Source organism: Habropoda laboriosa, unplaced genomic scaffold, assembly GCF_001263275.1.
Source record: "Habropoda laboriosa isolate 0110345459 unplaced genomic scaffold, ASM126327v1 scaffold22, whole genome shotgun sequence".
NCBI lineage: Eukaryota > Metazoa > Arthropoda > Insecta > Hymenoptera > Apidae > Habropoda > Habropoda laboriosa.
In genome coordinates, this window is record NW_017100261.1 from 4,546,051 (window position 1) to 4,570,787 (window position 24,737).

General features: G+C 38.9%; 1 protein-coding gene across 1 annotated transcript in view; it reads left to right on the top strand.

The window, feature by feature from the left end:
• Window positions 1-24,737, top strand: part of LOC108572669 (nucleolar protein 4-like) — a 176,024-nt gene that overhangs the window by 125,456 nt on the left and 25,831 nt on the right. The window contains exon 3 of the mRNA XM_017934937.1: window positions 6,870-7,103. Within this exon, the coding sequence (XP_017790426.1) occupies window positions 6,870-7,103 (234 nt within the window). The remainder of the gene's footprint in view (window positions 1-6,869; window positions 7,104-24,737) is intronic.

Here is a 24,737-nt window from a genome sequence, read left to right on the forward strand (position 1 = left end):
ATCGTATAGAAATGAATGATTCTACTCAAGTAACGATATATAAATTACACAATGAATGAAAAAAAGAATTCTCAGATATTCCCCTTTGCTTTTTAAATCAAATTATTGTAATTTTCATTTCAAAATTAATATATCAGAGTCCACGATGAATAAAACAAGGAAGTCTCACATATTCTCCTCTACTTTCTAAATCAACATTTATTTTTACGTTTCAAAATTAATATATTACAGTCCATAATGAATACAAATAATAATTCCCACATTCTCTCCCCTACTTTCCGAATCAATACAGTTATTCAACATTTAATTTTGAATAAAAGAAGAATTCTCACATATTTCTCCCTTTACCTTTCAAATCAAACAGTTGTAACCTCGAAATAACCCACAATATAATCGCTCCAAGTTAAATAAAAAATTTCAAACTTAATGTGGTGTCGTATTGGTCCACGAATACGGGACTTGGATCACGACGAACAGAAAGAACGTTTTATATTGAGAACTAACGAGAATCCGGAGTACAAGTTTATTTAATTTGCTGGTAAACTACAAATCTCGGCTTGTGATTCTAGAACAGACTCGGCTGATCGTGTTTTCGTACGTCTGGTTTGGTGTTCTGAGGAAGACTGGTTCACAAATTGGAGGAGTAAGAGTTAAGGAGGAGGAGTTAAGATCTGGGGGTAGAATATCGAAACGATGGAAATTCGGTGATTGGTCTTAGGATATTTGCAAGAGGATAGGGAAAGGGTAAAAGTTCGAGACGGCTAGCGTTTTGGAAAATCCCAGTAGGAGAGGAAATCGGACATTGGAGAAGGAAAAGACTAGTTCGCTAATTAGAAACTTGGTACAATGGATAGTAAAAATGTGGTAAGTTGTCGTTCGGTCAACGATTTACGGGGGTTCCGATAATCCTCTGCGTCGAAGCTCGGTCAGGGCCGGTTCATGGTTCTTTTTGGGAACTGTTGTTCCGTACGGAACACTTAACACACATTCCGCGATACTTTTCAAGCCCTCGTAAATTTTCTCCCAAAGTATCAACCTAAAAAAAAAATCAGAAACAACCACGAGTAGCATTCCACGATTAAAAACCACACGTCAAAAAAAAAAAAAGGTGACAATTTTACTCTGTCGCGAAGCGTTTGATAAACGCGTTCTTCCATACACACTTAACGATCATGTTCAACTCTACGAAGCGTTCGTACGATCGAGCCTCCTAACCGTGCATAAAGCAACCTGTTCGAAAACGGCGCGTTGGTAAAAGCGAACCGATTCATCCGCGTCACGAGCCAACCGACGTATTTATTAGCATGCACCGACACTTCAACCTCGTAATCTCGTTACCGCGGCCTCTTACATAAAAGAACGAGATGCACTCGCGCCTCGCGCGCGATGACGTTGCCTCGCGGTTCCAAGAATCGACCGATTAATCAGACGAGGATCTTCGCGCCGCCGCCGCCGCAGCGTCCTCCTTCGATCGTGATCCCGCGCGGTATTTTCGATCAGATGAAATTGCCCGCCGCACACGTTCGCGCGACCTCGCACGATCTTCAGCTTGCTCTACACGATGTTGCGTGATCGATGATGGATACAGGCCTGTTTACATCTCGTCTGCCACTTCTGTATTGTGCTCGATCTGTATTTTTAACGGTGATTGTGGGACGTGTAATTGTAGTTTTGCATTGATTTTGAAAAGGAAACGAAGTCTTCAGGTAGAGAGTTATGTTGTTTTTTTCATGTACGATTCCTGCGTTGCTGATTTTAGTCGCGTGTTTTGGGGAGGGGGATAACTCGGGTCTTGGAATGATTTAGAATTAAGGATTTTTGAGTTTTGTTACACTTTTGGTAAATTGAAGTGTCTGCTTTTGGATACTTGTCAGCTGTATTTTTAATTGGAATAGTATTTTCGTCAGATAGTGTAATTTTTGTTTTAGTTTTAGTTACGCTCTTTCGGATAAGAATTGCTCACTTTTAGAATTACTCCTGGTGGATGACTCAGAATTATTGGATCCGTGAGTTTTGTCACTCTTTTAGCAAATTAAGGATAAAGTGCCTATGTACTTTGGACACTATTAGCTAAAAGACAAATTTCATTTTTGTGTTAATTAGGCTGTTTTGAGGCGCTCCAAGGTGTTAGACGATTTTTAGAATTTACTGTGATATTTTAGTAGATGTGATACATTTTTAGTAGATAGTAATACAATTTTCAGAAAATAGTAGGAGGTTAAAAGAAATAGCTAGTTGCTAACAAATCACGAACGAATACCGCATAAAATGTAAAAAGCAATAAATAAAACTGTACATGTAATGTACAATCGCTACGTAAAATGAAATATCTACTTTTTGTTCGAACTCGGTGAATAATTTTTGTATCACTGAATCGATAAAAATACACGATGAATCTGCTTCTGAAAAAAAAAAGCGTGCGAAGTAATATCAAATCTTTCTCATTTATTTCTATTGAAACGAGATATATAATATGACATTTTAGAAACTTTAAACAATGTAACATTTCAAGTCTCCGCATTTCGAATAAAAAATTGTCGATTAGTTCATTGTACTGTTAATTGCATTCAATCTTATGACTACGCGCGATGATTTTTTTCATTAAAGGAACAAAAGACGTGTAACCAGTTTACATTCGCGTATTTAATATCATTTCGGGCAGATTTATTAAACGTAATTGGGTTTGAAACATTTACACGATTGTATATTATTGTAATTACCAAGTGTTTAATACACGAAATATGGAGACTCTTTTCGATGAACTTTATAACCTTCTCAAATGTTCAACACGTTTCAACTTAATCTGTTTAATTACAATAAAACACGTTGGACGTTACTCAATTATCTATATCTGCATTCGTGTATCCTCCTCGCTTAATTGTTTTCAATTCTGATTTCGCGATTTCTTCCTATCTGTTGTTTCAATGCTCTCATTCAAGACAGCTTTTCGTTTAAATGTAATTACAAATTTGAGATAATTCCTGTACAGGACTTTCGTTATACTCGATCTTCAATTAATTACAGTGTCACATTAATTAGTCAGTAGGAAATTTAAAATTACTTCAACAATTTAAGATTCTTATTTTTAATTTAACATCTTTTAAAAAACTATTTCACTTCGTGGAACAGAGAAGGTGAACGATAGCAAATAAAAAGCTTTCATTTCGAATTGCTTTAATATACTTGGATTTATAATTTCCCCCCTTAGAAGTGCTAAAAATTCTAAAATCTGAATAAAACCCCAAAACACTGTCCACTAAATTTTTAAAATTCTCCTTCAAGAATAATTTTTTTAATCGCTATACTCCCTGAAATAAAGCTGAAATCAATGAAAATTTACACCAATCCTCTACGAGAAAACAAACAAATCCTTTGTAGATGCAAACAATTCAACCCTTTTCCCCTGCGATATCGCTAAAAAAAAAAAGTAGGAAGCGAGAGAGTACAAGTAAACCAATACAATTAACTCTTCTCTACTTTATCAGCCGTTCATTGGCTGCCGTGTAATACGAGCACCCAAGGCTCGATACTCGGTATCGATTGTTACTCGGGCACGACCGTCGGAGCAGAGTAATTTCATGGTTGGTTCGATAGGCTTGCCTGCGCGAGAAATCCTCCGGCGGGAACTTGTTGCGGGGCACGTTCGCCTTCCGCCCTCGGACACGAGAGAGTCTTTAACAGTACGAGACGGAATGAGATCGATAATTGGGCGCGTGCACGATCGAGACGGGCTCGTACTCATCGGGCATGAGATTTTAATTGACACTTGACGAACTCACTGTCGCACTTGTGCGCCACGTTTACCACGGCCCCTTGCTGCATTTCCTTGCCGCGTCACGCTTCCATCGGAACGCGATTATATTCGATTTTTCTTTCTTTCTTTTTCTTCTATAGTAGTGTTATTATTGCTCGCGGGAGAACGTAAAACGAGCGCGAGAAATTATGCATACTAGCGCGATATGGATTTCTGTACTGTGTCGCTCCGTGTCACGGGGGAATTACGAGTTTTACCTGAGCGTTGGGAACGAAGTTACAAAGTTACGTTGAAGTGTTTCATTATGGAGAAATATCGACGAGGCTTGATGCTGATCTTTTTTTATACGTACTGTTGGTTTAGTGGTGAAGCGTAGGAAGGCAGTATGTGTTGTTTTTTGGAAATTCTGATTGTTGGTTTTGTTTTATTGGTTGCAATAAAGAAGTGAAATTTAGCCAATACTATAGATTTCAGAATTGAACAATTGAAAATTCAGAATTTCAGCAATTTTAAAAATGTGAAAATTCAGAATTTCTCAGGAATTTAAATATTTCAAACTTCAGAATTTCAAGAATTTAAAAGAATTTCACTTTCTCGGTTAAAATGTAAATCTGTGAAGCATTAATTCTTGCTTTGCATTCCAATTCACTAATTATGAAATTTGAACATTTTCATGGATTTTCATACTTTCCTTTCTTAATACAGCAATTACTCTTTGATTTCAAAGAACGTTGATTTCAGTCAATTTTTAATATTCATTTTAATTTTTCATCTAATTCTGTCTTAGAAGTTCGTAATGCCATTTGTTACATATTGTTTTTCAATCTCTCCACTGTTTTCGTTCTTCGTTTTAAATTGCTCTTAATGATTCTTCAAAGCAGTACTTTCTCATAGAAATTAGTAAGCTTTCATTTCACGAAGAATGTACCATTCTTTCATTCATTTTAGTACTTTCCATTTATTCTTTCAGTCTCGCGTTCTTTTTTTTCAATTTTCGTCAAAGAATACTTAGGAAAAATTCACGGAACAGTTCTTCGCTACTTAGCCTTCGCACAAAGCAGAAAAATAATCCCACCTTAAGCCTTCGTACGAAATTCGCGATAAAAATCCTTAAAATCGTAACTTAACATTTTCTAACAAATTCAAGAATCCTCTGTTTTCGTCAATTTTCTCCATCGAGCCGCCATGGAATAAAGCTTCAACTGTGAAATTACTTAGAATTGTACGTTCTGTTCAGCGAAGAAAAATATTTTGCCAAACGTCTTCGTCGTTCTTTGTTCCGCATTGAAAACGAACGCGTGTGTGTATTACCTGTTGACGCTATCGACCAAAAATCTCGAAAACGCGGCAGTCGTGCGCGATGAGTGGCGAAACTGTTAACGTAGCTGTATTTTCCTGCGAATGAGCTCGAGAATTCGCCGAATGCCGGAGAATTTCGATGGTTTGGACCTGTTGCGTCGTAGACAGTGTTCGAGGGGACGGGAACGTCGATCGATCGAGAAGCCAATCGTCGTAGACGCCGCTAAAGAATTCTCACCTGTGCAGAGACCGTGGAAAATTATCGTTAACGTGGAATTAGGGGATTTGTGACACTTATACGTAGGAAAGTCCCGTTGATATTTTTTTCTTTTCGAGAAAACGAAAATTTCTGACGATGTTCATTCTAAATTTGTTGAAACTGGAGTTTGCGATAAGTATGAAAAGACGATTCGCGTTGTTTAAACGTAAAAATAATTTTGTTCAGATTAGTACTCATTTTTGAGGAAAGTGAAATTTGAAAATCAGTGCATTTGTGCATTCGGTGCAATTAATTAATTCTTAAATTGTTCATTTTTATTTACAAAATATAATTCGTAATATCACGAATTTTTAAGTGTTTTAGAGAAAATCTTTAAATTGCTGTACTGAACGTGAATTTATTTTCTAGTGTAAGATTTTGCGTAAAAAACATTAATGAGACATTTTAGGTAAACGTATAAACAGTGTTTCGCTTTTAGGCACTGTAACCTTCGAGAGATTGCAAAGTATTAAAGTGAATAAAATATAAAGGAATTAAGTAAGCTGCTTGATAAGAAATAACTTCCATTAAAATTCATGCAATGTAGTATAAAAGAAATTGTATCTTTTACAAGAGCTACGAGACTCAAGTAACTCTCGATAAACGTTATCAAACATACGCGAAATGAAAGAGAGCTGCAGTTGAGCTGTTTTTATTGCAAGTATTTCATTAATAAACTTCATTGCCATTTACTTCTTTAATCTTCTCTTCATTCACTTGGCATTGAAGAAACTCTTGAACTCTCAAGCAGATATCTGTGTCAATATGGAAATTTGAGTGTTGAAATATAGTTTGTAAGATACGAAATAAATATGAAATTTTACATTGAAATAAATACACAGTACTTCAGTAATTACTCAATTTTAATTTTATATTATTTAATTTGAAACATTCGTACCAAAAACAAAATACCATATTTCTATTTCGTTGCACAAGAATAAAGTCATTTAAAATACTGTAATTTTAAATTAAAATTTCTATCACTTCAAAAATATCCGTCACATTTATCCTTGCAACAATACTTGACAATCCTTTCGATGTATCTCATACGAACATTATTCTACAAAAAGAAACCGTGCCTTCATTCACAAAACACTATACGAGAATTATTATAACATCACTTTCAATAGTACCCCAAAAACAGCAAATCATCGTGTATACTATACCCAGCACAAACGAATCACAAATATTCCACAGTAGAACGTAAAAAAGACACTTGCAAAAATTCTCAACCCAAATCACATCCAATATGAAACGCAGACCAAACCATCAGTAATGAAAAAAAAATAATCACCACGTTGCAATTCTCCAACAAGCACAAACGATCGTACCAGCACGAACGTGACAATTTTCAGACAAATCCCAAAGTAAAATGTACATGCAAAAGCACCACCAGACAAAAAAAAAAACAAGCTCAAGTCCTCTGGCCTGGCGTGGACCGGGCCGGAAGTGGGCACGAGAAAATAATAAAAAACAAAAACCGATTCACCCTTACATCGGCACTATTCATCGTGTTAATCATGCCCTGAGACCAATTGGCACTTTTAATTTCGGCAGGCGCGCTCATGAAAGACGCGGATAAGCTGAAGCTGATGCTGCTCGCGTGGAATTATAATCTTCAACAGCAGGCTCAGGCTCAGGCCCAGGCCCAGGCACAGGCTCAGGCCGCCAACGCGGCCCTCTCGCCAAATAACTCCTCAACAACCACGGCCACCACCGTTGGCACACCTGTCACCAGCCAATCGGCCATTTCCACGGCAAACAACACCATTAACAACTCCACACTTACAGGTAACACCTTATTTCATCGACCGTGAACAACCGACCGCGAGCTTCCGGCAGTTTCCACGTTTTTTCAAAATTCGCTTGTACCGACGACGATCGCGATTGTAGTAAAGAGCGCGGAGAGTTTTGCTTGAAACATTGGTTATTGCAACGTTTGAATCAGGGGGTGCGCCAGTTTGAGGCGTTTAAACATAGGTGAACGTTTGGGATGTTTTTTTTTTTTTTTGGAGGTGATTGTTAAATGAGAAGTTGAAATTTCTTTTTTGGAGAGTTTGAGTGTAACTTTCAGATAATTTTTAGGATTCTTTTGGAAAGTAAATGCGGTGCAAAATGGAGGAGTTAGGAAAGCTCTTTTTGTGATAGAACGTCGATTGCTGGCGAAAATTAAAACGTCTGGAATAGAAAATTCTTTTTAATTTGTAAAAACGAAAATGTGTAATTTACAATTTAGCCCATAATTTCTATTTTCGCCCAAAAATCAAGTTTAAACGTTTCCAAAGAATTAAGTATTTGAGATATCGAAAACATTGTTCGCATTGTTATTTATAAATCGGAGAGAATTTTTTATTTCAGACTTTTCAATCCTTACCAGCGATGGCTGTCAGCAATCAATGTTCTAGCAGAAGAAGTTTCCCAATAACTTCTCCATTTTGTAACATTTCTACTTTCTAAAAATTGCAGAAGAAAGCTGAGGGCTACGTTTATATCCTCTCAAAAAATTGAAGCTTCACATTCAGTAATTACCTACGAAAAAAATTCCCAAACTTTTACTTATTTTTAAACGTTTCAGGGTGATGCACCCGCCTTAATAAAAATGCATTAGGGGTAGGTACATTTTTTGCTAATTTCTTTTCTTCAAGGAACAAGTAGAGGGATTTTGAAAATTTTATCACGCTTGTTATTTATCGGCATGAATAGACAAAGTTGGTTTTTTTGGTTGGTAATATTGTTTCAGTAATTCATTGTTATTATCAACTGTTACAAGTATTTTGTGATTGGTATAGATTTTTTAAAATTCTTTTTTTGTAATGTTGTAATGATTTGAGCTGCGTTGATTTGCTGGGGGTTAATCGTTAAGTATAAAGTAATTATGTTAAAGACGATTACAATATGTCGCAAGGTGTTCTGTTGGAAGTGTTTCGGTTGTATTAATTCGAGTTGAGGATGAATTTTCACAGAGAAATATTGGAAGAAAGAAAAATGGAAGACACGATTGAGTAACTATATAATTAATAGTAAGTTTACGCTTCAAGTTTAAAGTTGTTCGTGTGAGAAAATGTATTTTAGCCAGGAAGTTTAAATTCTGTTTTATACGATTTATTTTCAAACTAAAAGCGAAAGTGTTGAATTCGAGTATAAACGTTTATCATGAAGATAAATTGGTTAGAATTGTAACGAAAGCGATAAATTAATATTTACGAATGAAAGAAGAAGAAATAACAAACGGAGTAATAAATGAGAAAGATCGTTTTGTTACTTAACAAAACTGGCTGTTTTCTGTGAATTAACAGCCGGCGGAGTATCTGCTTTTGTAAGTCATTAATCTTACGTGTTAACAAGACGTAATTAATGAGACGATTCATTAAAATGGCATGCTTTTTCTTCAAATGTTAAACACGACATGTCACATTAAATCTGAAATTAAATAGCTGCACGTTAATTTCAATAATAACCTTGTTACATTAATAAAACTTCAAATTATTCGCGTAAAGATTTCATTGCTTTCCGCAGAATTCATAAATTTATTAATTTTGCAAAAATTCACAAATAACACCGTAATTTAATTTTCAATTATACCTATTTATAAAATTTGCCTGTTATATTTTTATGAAATTTCTAAGAAATGCTTAGAGTGCAAAAAGTTGAGAAGAAAAAAAGGATAGAATAAGGAAGATAAAAGAAAACCGCTCAGAGTGCAAAAATTTAAGGAAAAAAGGCTATGATAAGAAAGATTGAGTTTCACTTGGACGAGAAAATGCCGGGTGCGAGCGGAAAGGATGTCGGCGCAGCGACTGCGTAAACTTGGAGACTTCAATGCTCGAGTTTCGCGTCCTTCTGCGGCGGCCAGTGAATTGCTGGTTTCGCGGGGCCAAGGTGTACCGGCTATTTAACTCGCGCGAGTTTTGTCGTCGTGGTTGACATGACTAATGGATTGTCGAGCCGTGACGTGCCGCGCAGGAAATTCAGACTGCGCCTTCTTTGGCCCGCGAAACAGAGCCGTTTCAACGACACGCTTCTCCCTTTTAATCGGCCGTGATTAACGTCGCTAATTAACCGTGTTCCATTCGTCTTATCGCCCACGCGTGGTTCGTTGTGCCAGCGGTGGGGGAAATACGATTTTTACTTGATTTTTCTTCTGATAGGAAGAATAAAGCTTTAGCGACGAAGCAAAAACTGTTTCTCGTTTGTACACTTTGTTTTTCTCTTGGTGATTAGCGATTTCATTCGCGGTTATTAGAAAGGTAGAAATGCAAGTTGGCATTGTTCCATGTGTTTTACCATACGAGTAAACTTTTTTCCAAATTTCAGAGCAAATATACTTTTTCTTAATTGTGACGTGAAATTTCAAGGAGGATTTTCAAATATTCGTACGTTATATCACTTCATGAGAGACATTGATAACTTAATCCGCCGATTCGATTAATTTCCCTTAATATTTTTTACGATTTTCAGACCTGAAATTTTTCAGTACTCGCAAATGACGTTGCTGTTTTAGACGGAACATTGATAAATAATAACTAGACTGCGGATTTTTATGCATTTATAGGAAACTTAAAGGTACAAAATTGCACAGAGTGCACGTAATATGAAAAAATATACAAATTATGGTGCTTTTTATAATACCTGGTAGGTGAAATAATTTTTTACCAAAGTTCTGCTTTCTTTGCTATACTCTCAAAAATATAAATTTGCATAAAAATCCGCAGTCTAATAACTAATCACAGTCACATTTCACAAGTCCAGTAGAACCAAAAAAAAACGAAGCTTCAAAATATTAAAGAAACTCCATAATTGTCGTTACAAATTACCAACGATCTTCAGCTAATTTTCATTTCTCCATCCTCAAAGCTGCAAAAATCCTTTCCACAGAATTTCAACAACGAGCTTAATAATTTATCGCAATAGATACCGTGATAATCTACCAAACCTGTTGAACAACTTCAAACATCTAAAATACTCCATCAAAACAAAGAGAGAAAGAACGTCTACGCATGAATGGAACGTTTCCGCGATTATCAGTCGAGGAGCTTTTATCACCCAGGTCACCGTGTTTCCTTCAATTCGTTGTCAGCGCGTTTCACGTGTACACATTTCTCAGCAACGTAACGGATACAGCCGTATGATTCGTAGATGTTGCAAATCCCCGGCGTCGTTCCGCGGGCAGAAAACAAATGGCGGATATCCGGAAGCGGAGGAGTGCTTAGCGATACAGCGGATAGAGTGACACCAGAAGAGAATGCCTCAATCAGCAGTGGCCGGGGATTGAAATCGTTCGTTCGGATATTTTTCCAGTGGAAACCGTCTCGGATACCGTGGGGCGTTTTATCGCAGCGACAGAATCGCTCGGCTGATACTGGAAATATGTTATAAATACTTTGTGTTGGATTATTTCGGTTGCTTTCTCTTGCTTCGAGCTTGTAACGATGAAAGGCGCGCTGCAGCTACTTGGTAGTTCTTTCTTTCTTTTTTCAATCGTTAAATAATTATTTAGGTAATGGAAATAGTTGATGGAAATAGACAAATTGGACGAGGAAACGTTGTGCAAAGAGCCTTGGAAGCATTCTATATTTTTAATTTTGTTGTCACTTGTTCGTGGTTTCTTTTTTTTTTAGATTGAGAGCTATTTTAATATATTAGCAGAATAATTTTAGTTTATAGAGATTTAGAACATAATTATAATTTCCAAAGATTTAAAGGTATTTGATATACTAATAGAGTAATTCTAATTTCCAGAGATTTAGAGCTAATTCCAGTACATTATTAGAGTAATGATAATTTCCAGAGATTCAGAGCTATTTCAGTAGAGTAATAGAATAACTCTAATTTCCAGAGATTTAGAGCTATTTAACAGAATAATAGAATAATTCTAATTTCCATAGATTTAGAGCTATTCCAATACATTGTCAGAATAATTCTAATCTCCAGCGATTTAGAGCTATTCGAATAAAGAACAGCACAATAATATCCATATTTAACGCATTTTATCCATTAATTATCGTACAATAATTCTCCCAAGAACGAGGAAATTATGATAATCGATTTACAGCACGAGTGTGCATAGTACATGTTCAGTTTCTTAAATAGCACTCGTTTAACGTATCAGTTATTTCAAGCAGTTGGGTATAGCAAGCAACTATTTCTTATCTCTCATTCAAGGTGGCAAGCATTGGTACAAGCGTACAACCATTAAACCCATTCGGATACACGAGTTACATAGTGATCTTATCACACCAGACATCGGATACCCGGTTTCTTTCTCACAAGAATGAATCGATTCAAATACTCGACTACTATGCCCCGGCGGTTACTCTTTATTGTCAAATTAGACATTGAACTCCAAAGTAGTCCTTTCTCTTTTCTCACGGCGTCGAGTAGATTCTAATCGATGAATACATTGTATTTAATCGTGATTGTCGAACTTAATAATGAAAGTTTTACTTTTCTCTCGCTCTCTCTCTCTCTCTGTGTACTGTAAACATAAATCTCGACGAGTGATTGCAAGCTGAAATTAAATTTTGGCTATTCTGTTTTTTAAAATACCATTTCGTAATTTTTGAAATCTTGCTGAATTAGACTGCTTTAAATTAGGTATGAATAGATTTTTATTCGAAGTTTAAAGCAAAATATTACAGGAATGTTAGTGAAGAACTTTAAAAATAAATTTTTTTCTTTATTTGAAGATGCGACAAATTTTTTAACATAATTTTCTTTTTATATGTAAGAGTTGGAAGATAAGTTAAATGCTTGATTTCTTCTTCCGTGGGAATTGATCAAGCGTTGCTTACTGAAATAAAGGATTTTGTAAATAAATGGGCGGGTAAATGTGTGTATTACTCTAATCTTTTGATTACTTTCTTAGAACAGACTTTATATAAGCGATATGTAAGCTCCTCGATTCTTTCCAAGAAATAAATAGAACTGGGCACTTAGATCATTCCTTAAATTACCCCCGTTGTTCTCAAAAATTCGTAAATTTCAACTATTGATAATTTACAAATTGGTCCATTAACGCAATTATTGTATAAATCAGAAAGAAATTAAAAAGAATGAAAATTTTGCAGGAACGAATATAACAATATCAATTCTACGTTCTCACTACCTTTCCCCTACAATTGCACTATACACACTTCCCAAGCACGCCAGCAAATCCCCAAATTCAGTATCGATCCTTATCATCAGAAATTCATTTCCCCATTTGCAAAGCTTACTAAAGTATTCACCACTTCTCCATAAAATGGAACTGAAAAGGAGAACGAACATACTGAAGTGTCAACTGATTTTCCCTACTTCGAAACAAAAAGAAAAATTCACAGAGATAGAGAGAGAGAGAGAGAGCTAGTGTGAAATAATCGCGACATTCTCCTTTTGCTCAGGATCGAATCGACTGAATACACGAGGCATGCATCGAACCCGATCCCGTCATAGGCCTGAGCCACAGCCAGGCGCTCCCTTCTCCTTTTTCGCCGTCACTCCGTGGCGTATAGTGGTTCAGTTAGGCGAGGTTGCGGAAGGATAATTCACCGTTGCCCTCTGTCCCCTCCTGCGATCCTCCTTGCTGGCGGCCGTTCGTGAAACTGGTTTCGAAGCGGTCCTCCGCATCTCGGACGTAGCCATTGCGTAATGAACCAGGCGGACGAAGACGCGATGGTGTACGCGTACGAGCCAAGAGGATCGTTCTATACATTCTTTTTCTCTCTCTCTCTCTTCATTCCGTGCATTCGTTTGCATTCCACCTATTTCGTCCGTCCTCCTCTCTCTCTCTCTCTGGTTGATGACCAGCGTGGATTTCGCGTTTCATGCGAGACCGCTCGTTCTACTGTCCCCGGACGCGCGTTTCGCAAATCGATTTCGCGATAAATGCGCGCGACCGCCGCTTTACGATCGCCGCGGAAAATTTGCCGGGGAAATGGTGGACGATATTTTACACCGGTTTATAGTGGTGTTTCACATCGTTCCACCGGCTCCACCGCGCCCCCTCTCTCTCTCTCTCTGTTTTAATCTCATACATGCTTATTCTCTCTCTCTCTCTCTGTGTTTCACTCACATACACATTTATTCTCTCTTTCTGTATTTTACTCACTCACACACGCATTCTCTCTGTCTGTGTTTCACTCACACTCTCATTCTCTCTCTCTGTGTTTCACTCACTCACACTCTCATTATCTCTCTCTCTCTCTCTCTCTTTGTGTTTCACTCACACTCTCATTCTCTCTCTGTGTTTCACTCACACTCTCATTCTCTCTTTCTGTGTTTCACTCACTCTCATTCTCTCTCTCTGTGTTTCACTCACACACTCATTATCTCTCTCCGTGTTTCACTCACTCACACACTTATTCTTCTCTCTCTCTCTCTCTCTCTCTCTCTTTGTGTTTCACTCACACTCTCATTCTCTCTTTGTGTTTCACTCACACTCTCATTCTCTCTTTCTGTGTTTCACTCACTCTCATTCTCTCTCTCTGTGTTTCACTCACACCCTCATTATCTCTTTCTGTGTTTCACTCACTCACACACTCATTCTCTCTGTCTGTGTTTCACTCACACACTCATTATCTCTCTCCGTGTTTCACTCACTCACACACTTATTCTTCCTCTCTGTGTTTCACTCACTAATACACTCATTCTCTCTCTCTCTCTTTCTGTGTTTCACGACACACTCGCTCATTTTCTCTGTGTCTGTGTTTCACTCGCTCATTCATTTACTCCTTCTCTCTCTCCCTCTCCATTGCCGCAGTTCTGTTAATTGAAATGTTTATCGTGCTTCAGGGCAACGGGTTTTAACCACGTTCGATCTTTAGCAGGTTTTATTTTCGCGTTCTGTTTTGGTATTTTTGACGATTAGCGTTCAATAACGATAAGCAAAAGAACATCAGTGTTGAGTTATAGTATACTTATGTACCGTATTAATTTTACAAAGAACTTAAAGATATGCACATCTTTCTTTTCATCAGAGTTCTAGATTTTTGTGAAGTAGAAAATTGTCATAGTACATCAATATTTCTGTGCCAAATAATAAATAAAATGTATTTTTAAATTAAACACGAAACTTCAATTTTTTTCAAAAAGTAAAAGGTTCAGTGAAATAGGAATCGTGTTAAAACTGATATTTCAATTTGAAGCAAAAATTACATTTTATTTTAATTAATCTTCGCTCTTAAGGTAGAAATAAATAATAAATTGGTACAAATTTGAAGTTTCATATAATGGATAAAATGTATTACTTTCCCAGTGACTATACTTGACGTTATAAATAAAGCTGTTAATAGTAAAAAAAAAACAAAAAACTATGAAAACGGTAATTATTCTTTTTGTCAAATAAAATTTCTCTCGATCAGCAATGTATCTTGCGGATGAATTCCTCCAAGTTGCTCCTCACTTCCGACATCGAAGGCAACAACTTCAACAAAACAACGAATAAATCTTCGTCCCGTCATCACGCGGTTATCTCGATTTTTAATCAGTTAATATACTCCTTAAGATGCTCAAGTTGTGCCTTAACGGTAAAGAATCTTTCCTCAGCGATGTTTGCCAAAGAGAACACGTACTGCATGATAGATGCTGATGCCGAGCGATGGCCAAAGCTGATTTTACACAACCGTAGCTAGACTCTCCTACAACTGTGCTATTCGATTATGAAATATTTCAATAAATTCGAAATTTTCTTAAACTTATCGATCTTCGAGGTGCCGTATTTTGAAAAATATTTAAAATTGCTTCAGTTGTTATCAATTGTAATTAAGTGAAATTTTTAAATCACCTTCATTAGGTATCATAACAGTGATACTGTTATTTAACTAATATTTTTAAATAAAGCCACTTCAGGATAATTTTAATACACTTGCTTACCTTTTAGTATTTCTAATAGAATAACTGAAATTGCTTGAATTTGTCGCCTAAAATCTGCTTTATCACAGAAGAGAATTAAACGAGAAAAACTAATTTTGAATGTTGGATGACTATGTGTGCAGAATATTTGACAGGAATTCAATTCAGAGGAAAAAATGGTACATCTAAAACTTGCAAATTATACAATAGTAAAAAGAAAAGATACTCATAAGTGTGAAATATAATAAAACAGTACGAAAAATGATACTTCATAGCGCAGTTTTTCCCAACATTGCATCAAGTTTCTAAAAAGAGCTCCGAGGGAAATATTTCTAAAGATAAACCGTAATTGATCTAATCCAACGAACATTATCAAAAAATGGACAAAACACTGAAACATTACAGTCTTCCTAATAAATCACCGAAAATTCAATCCATCGAAGTGTCGTCCACGCCAATCCGAAGCAATTCAACGTTCTTTCGCGTGCCTCTCGCCTAAAGAATTCATTAATGTCCCGGGGAAAATGAATTCCCGCGAAACGTTGGTCTGCCAAGGCGAGCTCTCGGGGCCGGGGGAAAAAGGAACAAAAGTCCCGGTGCGGTATCAGGAATCTCAACTAGAGAGGAGGGGAAACGCGTAGATTGTTCCGTCATCCTCGCAAATGTCACTGACCATTAAGGGAAGGATCGTCTTTTCTTTCTTTCCCTTCTTTCTTCTCTCCCTCCTCTCTCTATCTCTCTTCTTTCTTTTTCTTTTTTCGCTCATTTTTTACAGAAAGGTGAATTCTCAGCAGGAGATTTAAAAGCGAGATACCAGTCGCGCGCGTGCGCTTGCGAAACGAAAGTTCGCTCGCTGTATATTTTCCACGGCGATCTTTTCAGCGCGATCGCGACAAGGTATGGCTGCGCGGGGCCTTTATCGGGAAATCGATTTTGCGAAACGGCTCGGTAGTAGGCGAGAGAGCAGGCTGAGCCGTGTGCTCGGCCAGGAACAGGCGGCGCTCGTGACAAAGGATAGTCGCGAGCTGTGTTATGTAAATTCATTAATCGACGAAAGAAATCTGCTGCCTGACAGTTCTGCGTTTCTTCCTTATTTTAACTTCATTTGTAACAACCAAATTACCTTCCCCCCTCCCCTATTTTTCGGCAGACACTTCTTTTTTCAGATCGATCCAAACAGACGAGACACACTTGTCATTCTAATTTCTATTTATACTACTTGCTCGGTATTTCGCGCTGATCTTCGTGCTTCGAGATGTCTTCTCTTTTTTATTTCTTTCTGTTTTGCGTGGCGAGCTGTTACGTAGGACGTATTTTAATTTGTGACAGCATTGAAACAGGCTGGCTGCGGAGGATAGGATGAATTAAAGATGTCGTGTAAATGTATTCATTGAGGAAACTTATCTTCGGAGAGGATGATCGACGAGCGCCGGAATATGCCTGTGGCAAAAACACTTGTCGCTGATGTTGATCGAGATAGCGTAATACGATTACGAGAATTATCTTCGTAATTGCAGCCCGTCGGTTTAGAAATTCAGACGTGCCGGGGGAATTTGTCGGATATTGGAACTTTATCAACCTCATTCTTCTACGTCTTAGAATACACATTTCCAAAGAACGTTATTTGTATTAATTTATATTCATTTCGTGCTATTTAACATGGTTCTTATTCGTTAAACGAAACGTTCAGATTAAATGCAATTTTTTAATTATTGCACGATGTGTTACAAATATTTGCACGATATTAATAAATATACAAGGTGAGACACCTAAATATTTTCTCCAGCTAGAACATTTTTACCTGTGGTTTCAAACCCTTTTCACGGAAGAAATGGCAAAAACTGAAAGGAAGCTTCACATTTGATTGAAAATTTTAGAATCCACGAGAGAAGATAATTAGATGGATAAATAAACACTTCTTCAATTTTACTTGCAACCTGTGCTTCGATTTCGAATTACTCGTCCAACGTTTACTTGATTCACCAAACAATTTCAATAAAGACATTTCTCGCGGTAATTTTACCGAGATGAATTTGCACAAATTGCCGGAGGAATATCATCGAGGTGGCATAAATGTGCACGGATTTTATTCGTTTAAATACGTTAAGTATACCGTCACCGCAAGATTCTACACTCTACACGAGGATTTCTCTTTTCCGGTGAAAAGTTCCTCTTTTGCGATTTTTCATCGCGCTCGAAGGGGGGAATATCGGGATTCCAAATCTCACCTCTTCGCAGAACCCGGCGGCCGACGGCGCGATAAAGAATCTTCGCTTTAATGGCCGGTGACATTTACGAAAGCGACGCGAAGAAACGCCTGTTGCGAGGCGAATCGTGTCTCTGGTGATTTTCTCGTATGGTTATTAGCTCGGTTGCCACGGATACTTTCGTTTTCTCGTCATGACCATACGTGTCGCGAGGCGATTTTCGGATAACGCGAATCTTGATAAGCCCGCCGTGGCAGGCGGATCTCCTCGCTATTTGCATCTGCTTCCAAGCTCCTACTGCGAGGACGCCGTACCCTTTGGAACGTGTTATTGCTCGGAGAGGTCACAAGCTTATTAATACGGAAATTCGTGCCGAGAACTTTGGAAGTTTCGCGAATTCGGAAGTTGTGCGAGTTTCGACACTGTGTAACTTCGTTTTTCTTTGTTTGCCGAAAGAAGAGTTACGGTTAATTGCAATTCTGTGTTGGGAGGAACAGAGATTAGTAATTATTTTTAAAGAATTTGCTAGTAATAGTGCAATAGTATGACGATAAATAAAGAAAGTGAGACTTTTTTTTAAATGATCGTCGTTGGGGCGGTAGCAACGCTTTGAAGCTTTTAACACTAGGCTTACGAAACCGCAGATTTTCTTTAGAAAACAACTTATTTCGTTTAGAAACGATATATTAAGTTATAAATGAAACTATGTGGTATGATATATCATAAATCGTAATTTTCCTTGTGAAATTCGATATGCGTCAAAATGACGTGTTCCGTAAACCTGGTGTTAAGAACGGAAGTCAATTCGTCGTTGGCTCATCGATACTTAGAACACGATAGTTTATTTATCGAAGAATTGTTTAGCTTTAATTGTACAATTTTGCCATTTTTAATTACAAACTAGAGAGATTCAACTTCTGTTTGAAAAGTGAATACAGTTAGCAAGTTAAGGATTAGAATAAATGTTGGTTCAATGTTTTCTAGCCAATAATGGAGCTAGCAGCCTCAGAGCAAGTCTTTATATCTTTATCACTGAATTTACTACGCCAAAAAGTGAATCAAGGTGCCCGCAAAGCACCAGTACAGCAAAATTTCTAATCACCTATAAAATAAATCAGCCATTTAAACCCGAATGCACCCTCTCAAAAATCATCTTCCGCTAAGCACACAAAAATACCCTCGCATCGATCCACAAGAAAACTCTCTCCCCCTTCGATCATCGTGAGAAACCAACCGTCTAAACTCAAACCTACCCCCTTAAAAATCAAGTTCCTCAGGGTGCAAAAGAACCTCGCTTCGATCCAATCGACGCAAGAAAATCCAGAAGAAAACTCTCTCTCGCTTGGACGGTCGTCGTCGCGAAACTGTTCAAATCCGCGATACCCTCTGATAGTTCCACCGCGTTCACGCTATCCGAGGCAACATTCTAGCGTGTATCGTTCTTTGAACGAGATAAAACATACGCTCTCCTCGTGGTTGGCGCGTCGGTATTCATAGCTGGTCAGCGGAGCCGTGGGCGTGCGCCAGCTCGTCCGTGAATTTTGTTGCACGGCCACGCATGTAGCGGCTAGAAAAAGAGGAAGTCGCCGCGGCACGGTGCGGCGGCGGCGGCCGGGTATTAGTTTCCTTTTGCGGGAAGCGGTTGAAAGAATGAGGAGGACGAACTGCCGGGTGGGGTGGTGGCGCAGCGACTGATTTCAGGTTCAGGCCGGCCAGCCGAGTTCAGGAACGATGCTGGTGGGATTGGGATTGCTAACCGGCTTTCTAGCCGAGCTAGCCGGGTTCCCGGCTGTCCCCCTGGCCCCTCTGCTGCTTTTGCAATGCCGGCATCCGCTCGCCGCAGGCCAGGAACCCTCGTTGCACGTAGTACCGTACCCCGTGTACGAGTACATACACGCTGGCATATGCGTGCGTATGGATGTATAGTCGGAGGAAGAAATATTGTTCCCGTTGGAAAAATTCTGGGACGAACTCGGTGGAGAAAATGTGGCGAAATGTAGCAATCGGAATTTCTAGTGATTTGTGAAATAGTCGATGTTATAGTGTTAGGTCATGCCATAAGTTCGTGTCGAATTTGGTAACTTTGGTCGATATTTCCATGGAACGTTTAAATTTGATAAAAATAACGCGAGTGCCTTCTCATTATGTCATCGCTATAGAATTTCTTTGGATTTTTATTCAAATATTTTGAGCGTTCGGCACGAATGTATGAGTGTCATGAGGCTTTTGTGTGATTCGATCGGTAAAATATGACTGGATCTATGGGAAAATGATCGACTGGATTTTGCACCACACATTTTGGCCAAAAATTCGATTGATACAGTCCTGTAAGTAGCGCGTACGTCTGATCAAGGATCGTGAGACTTTTTCCTGCTTCCGCTACCGAGAACGTTTTGAGTCAATTGAGGCGATAAAACGAAATTCGCTAAATGAGGTAAAAGCCATTCTAGAAATCGAGTTTCAGCGATGGTACGTAGATTGGGAAAACCGTTCGTAAAAGTGTATTGCAAGCAATGGGGGTTATTTTCAAGGCGATCAAATAGATATTGCTGAATAAACGAATGATTTGTATTTTATTCGACCTTTCCTGTAACGTTGTTGGTAAAATAAAATTAGATTTGAATTATCCTATCAAATTTCTTTCGATTCGAATGTAAACTTCGACGCTCGATCTTACGAACTCGCTGTATTTCTTCCACCGATTATACATTCGGCTCAAACGATTCGCCAGCAGGATGAACAACGCTGCTGGCCTTCGTTTCACACATTTTTCCACGAGCGGAGTGGTCGTCGTAGGTTGGCAGTAGGTGTGAACGTTGAATGGAGTAATAGGTGATTTTAATAATTGAACGAAAGACTTATTTTCGGAAAATCGAAAAAATTAATATACCTGCTGTTCACTGAAATTTCAAACCTTGTCGAACCTGAAATAATGAAACTTATTAGACAATCAAATCCTAACTTTCTAAATTTTGAAACCTTCTCAAACCTAAAATAATGGAACTCACTAGACAATCAACCGAATCCTAACATTCACATATTATTTTTGAAAAATCGAAAAAACCATTACACCTGCTTGTTCACTAAAATTTCAAATCTTCTCAAACCTGAAATAACGAGACTTATTAGATAATCAACCGAATCCTAACTTTCACCTATTATTTTTGAAAAATCGAAAAAACCGATACACTTGCTGTTCGCTAAAATTTCAAACCTCCTCAAACCAGAAATAACGAAACTCACTAAACAATCAAATCCCAGCTTTCACATACTCTCGTATAAGAAGAAACTAGTCCTCACAAACGTTCCACAAAATAAACTTCAACCAAACCGATTAATCCTTCTCGATGTCGCTTTCAAACACGACCAAACCAATTTCACCCGATACATAGAAACTTCATTTCACCGGACAAGGTGGAAAAAAGGAAGAAAACCCTTGGAACCGACTCGAACATGTCCAAACAGGGAAACCCGCGTTCCTCCTCGTTGTGGCCACGAATTGTTTGAGCCGAGTGTACGGGCGCAAGAACCAAGGTGCAGCAACCTCGAAGCCGCTTGAGCCGGGGGAGGAAGAGGGAAGGAGAGCCGGTGCTGCGCCGCCTCCTGGACGAGGGTCCAGTTTCCTGGGTCGTCTACTCGCGCGTTCAGTTACTGGTTCTACCGGAATCTTCCTGGAAGCGGCGTGTGCGTGGTTGCGTGCTCGCGATCGTTGAACGCTGCGCGCAGAATTAGAATCGGCTAGGCGACTCAGGGTGGCCAACGATGCCTGGCGCCTGGCTTTCTACCCAATCGACGCTCGCTGCGATTTTCCTTGACCCCTGGGCGGATTCCAGCGGAGTCTCCCCGCACGGCTGAGAGCAGCTTCCGGGATGATGGCGCGTTTCGCGCCGCCGTAATTTGTCCCCTCGGCTGAACGAGACGCGGACGGCATTGAAAACGCGATTATTTAACCATTAATCTTGTTGTTTTCGACGCTCGTGTGGCAGCCAGGCCTTCATTGTAGAAACGGCTTTTCAACGACTGGTCAAACCACTCTGCTCGCATCGAGCACCGGCTAGCCGACTCTAGACGTGTAAGTTTAGCATTGTAGTGGATTTTTCTTTCTTTTTCTCTCTCTCTCTCTCTCGGTGTAACCAGAGGGTTGCGTTTCCTGTCCAATGACTTTTGCAAGCGTACCTCGGCGTAGGCATGGGAAACGTTGCTGAGGCTTTCTTACCGATCCGCAGAGATACGAAGATCGGGTTTGTTTTGGAGGTTTTAGCGAAAGTTACCGAATATGTACACTCGCGTTTGTAAATTGTGGGACACCTGTGATGTTCGTATAGAAGGTACTGCGTGATTTAAATTACATTTCTGAGGCAAAGCTAGTGTCGTGTATCAGTAAAAATGTACAGGGTCGCTGTTAGGTTTCAGCGTTTTTACGGTAAGTGGTAGATTTGAGAAAAATAGAAGGCAAAATTTTAGTATTTTTTACAGATAATACTGTGGCTTAAATAGATTTTTAAAATTTGCAATGGTTTTCGCGTAATGACGATATCACGAATTCTGTGAAATCTGTAGCTGTATTTTTTTTTTATACTACGTGAAAGAATTTTCAAACTGAATTTCGTGACAATGGTTGGTGTGACATAATCAAGTCACTCATTTAGGATCTTGTACCTTAAATATTTTGAAATTTTAGAAATTCCAGGCTGAATCATTTTCCCAGAATTTCAATAATTTTCTAACAATTGTTTAAATTTGTTTCGCATTCGATAAGTGTCTTAATACTTACGAGCCACAGTGTATACGTATAAAATTAGCTGTGATCTTTGCGAAACATTAATGTTGCACTGATCTTATTGCAGCTTAACTTCATTTTTCTTTCGTTCAGTTTAATCGTGCAAATGTGTAATTGACGTAAATATTTCCACAGGTTAATGATTATATCGGTACACTTGTTTGAAATACGTATTAGCAAAACTTTCATGAATTGTAGTTCCGTTAATAAATCACCGGCGATACTAGTAAAAAGCGGACTACTGAATTATAACGTGTTCATTTGCGAACTCACAAACGGTAGCAGTCGTACCGTGTTCTTTGCAACGTGTATCATCCGCAAAACAAGACTAACTACTTAATCGGTTCGTTCATATCTCATAGTAGTCGACTTAATTTATGTACCTACTTTTACATCTTTTCGACATCGACGGTAACTGTATCCATTCATGATTAATTCATAACATTGGTTCATCGTTGATCAACTTTACAGCCTGATTTCACTCTTTAAACGTAAATGTCATTAGCAAAAAAGTCATATTTATCCAATATTTTCGTATTCTCCAGCTGTACACGAAATTTCATAAAAATCGACCTGTATTCGAGTTGAACAGTTTTACAATTGAAGGAAGAAATATTTGACGAAGAGACGAGCTTTTTCATAGAAGTCTAAGGAGAAATTCGAGCACCGTTAGATTTGATTAAAGTCTCGCTTAGTTTAACATACGCTGCATTAAATAGATCTCCGATGGCTCAGAATAGTTCTCCCAGGTGAAACTTCAATTATACGGTCAAAGAAATTCCTTGGCTTTCGAATGAATAAATAAAGCTGTTAAATTGCAAAAATTTCATCGTAATCCCTATTTTTCACGGACTTTTAATAGTTGCAGTTCCTAGTTTGACGTACGCTGTATAGATCTGAATAGATCTCTGATAGCTCAGAATATATCTCAGGTGAAGCTTCAATTATACGATCCAAAAAATTCCATATTCTTCGAACGAATAAATACAGTTATTAAATTGTACAAATTTCATCCTAATCGCTGTCTTTCACGGACTAAACGTTCCAACGTGACTGTTCGTTAGTTAAAGTTCCTCTGAACTGTAGAACTTCTATCAAGAGCGTTCGCGCGACTGTTTGACAGTAGCAAAAAAATTCCTCGATCGAAACGGACGTTCTCAGACACCCGGTCCATCTCTTCTAATCCAGCGTCGAAGAAACAGAAGTCCGTGAGCCCGAGGTAGCCCTCTTTACAGTTCCCCTGCGGCGCTCCCTACTCATGATCCACGATGGTCGGGTTCACGCGCGTAGCCTCTCTCGCCAGCTCGACTCGTACCTGTCCTCGGCAACATCCTCGTGAAAGCACCTTTGCTTGGTATACGTTCTCTCCTGGGATCGTAGCGGCGTGCCTCTTTCTTGCACACGGTGGTAGGGATCTACTTAGACTTATTACGGGTTTTGGAAACAGGTCGGCCTTTTTGCACGGCGGAAAGGATACGTTCCTAAGAGACGCCTCGAGTCAAGGCTGTAAATAGCGGCGACAGGGGCCCGTATTCGGAACACGCTGTTCCACACGCACTCTGCGCGTATAGTCGGTGGAAGAAATATCGGCGAGGTCGTAAGTTTCGTGCGTTAAACAGCGGCACCGATTGATGCGGTAACACTCACGTGGGATTTAAATTTAGACTTGATAATGATAATAAGAGTAATTTATTAAGGAAATTAAATGTTCACGTGAACTATAAAGCACGCTGTTTACACACTGAATTCTCTCGACACAATTTTTCGTTTTACGCTATCAACTGAAAGTCTGCTCTCTTCCAAATCTTACCCCATACTGATTCTCCTTTCGCACTCTTGCTTTTTTGAACACGAACCCTCTCCGTTCTCTCCCGACATTCACACTCCTACCACGCACACACGTTTCTCAAGAAACGAACGAGCGAAGGCAAAAAAGGCTCGCGATCCTGCAAATGTAGCTGTTCTCGTGTTTTCGATTAGGACTGAATCAAAGCTGAGACACTGTGCTGTGCGGTGCTCAGGAGTTTGCCCGCGGGGCAGCTCAGGGGCACGAAGGGCAGCTCAGGGGCACGAAGGGCATCTCAGGGGCACGAAGGGCAGCTCAGGGGCACGAAGGGCAGCTCAGGGGCAAGAAGTGAATAGATCTCTGCACGGTACTGTTCAGAGCTGAAAAGAAGTCCTACCTTCTCTGACACTATCTTAGAAATTATTACGACGTGATAACATCCTTCACGACGAATCGAATCGTGTAAAATTGCGTGACGGAAGTCAGACGATGCAAAGGAAGTGTCCTTTTTGCCTCTCGACGGCCATCTTCTCATCTGTGTATAGTACTTTAGTACTTCATGTATGTAGCTCTGATTGAAGTTTGTCATACCGATCTCCTCGAATTTCTGTCAATACGCTCGGTCGCTATATTTCTTCCATCGACTATACCTCTCGACGACGTTCATTATTCGAACGAGCACGAGTCGCGGACTGGTAATTTGTCTCGGCGGAACCCGACCATTCAGAATAATACGAAGCTGTTAAACAGCGAGGATGTGCCTTCTCGTTGCTCGAAAACGACTTTCTAATGGGCACCGGGGCCCATGGAACTTTGGGCAGCAG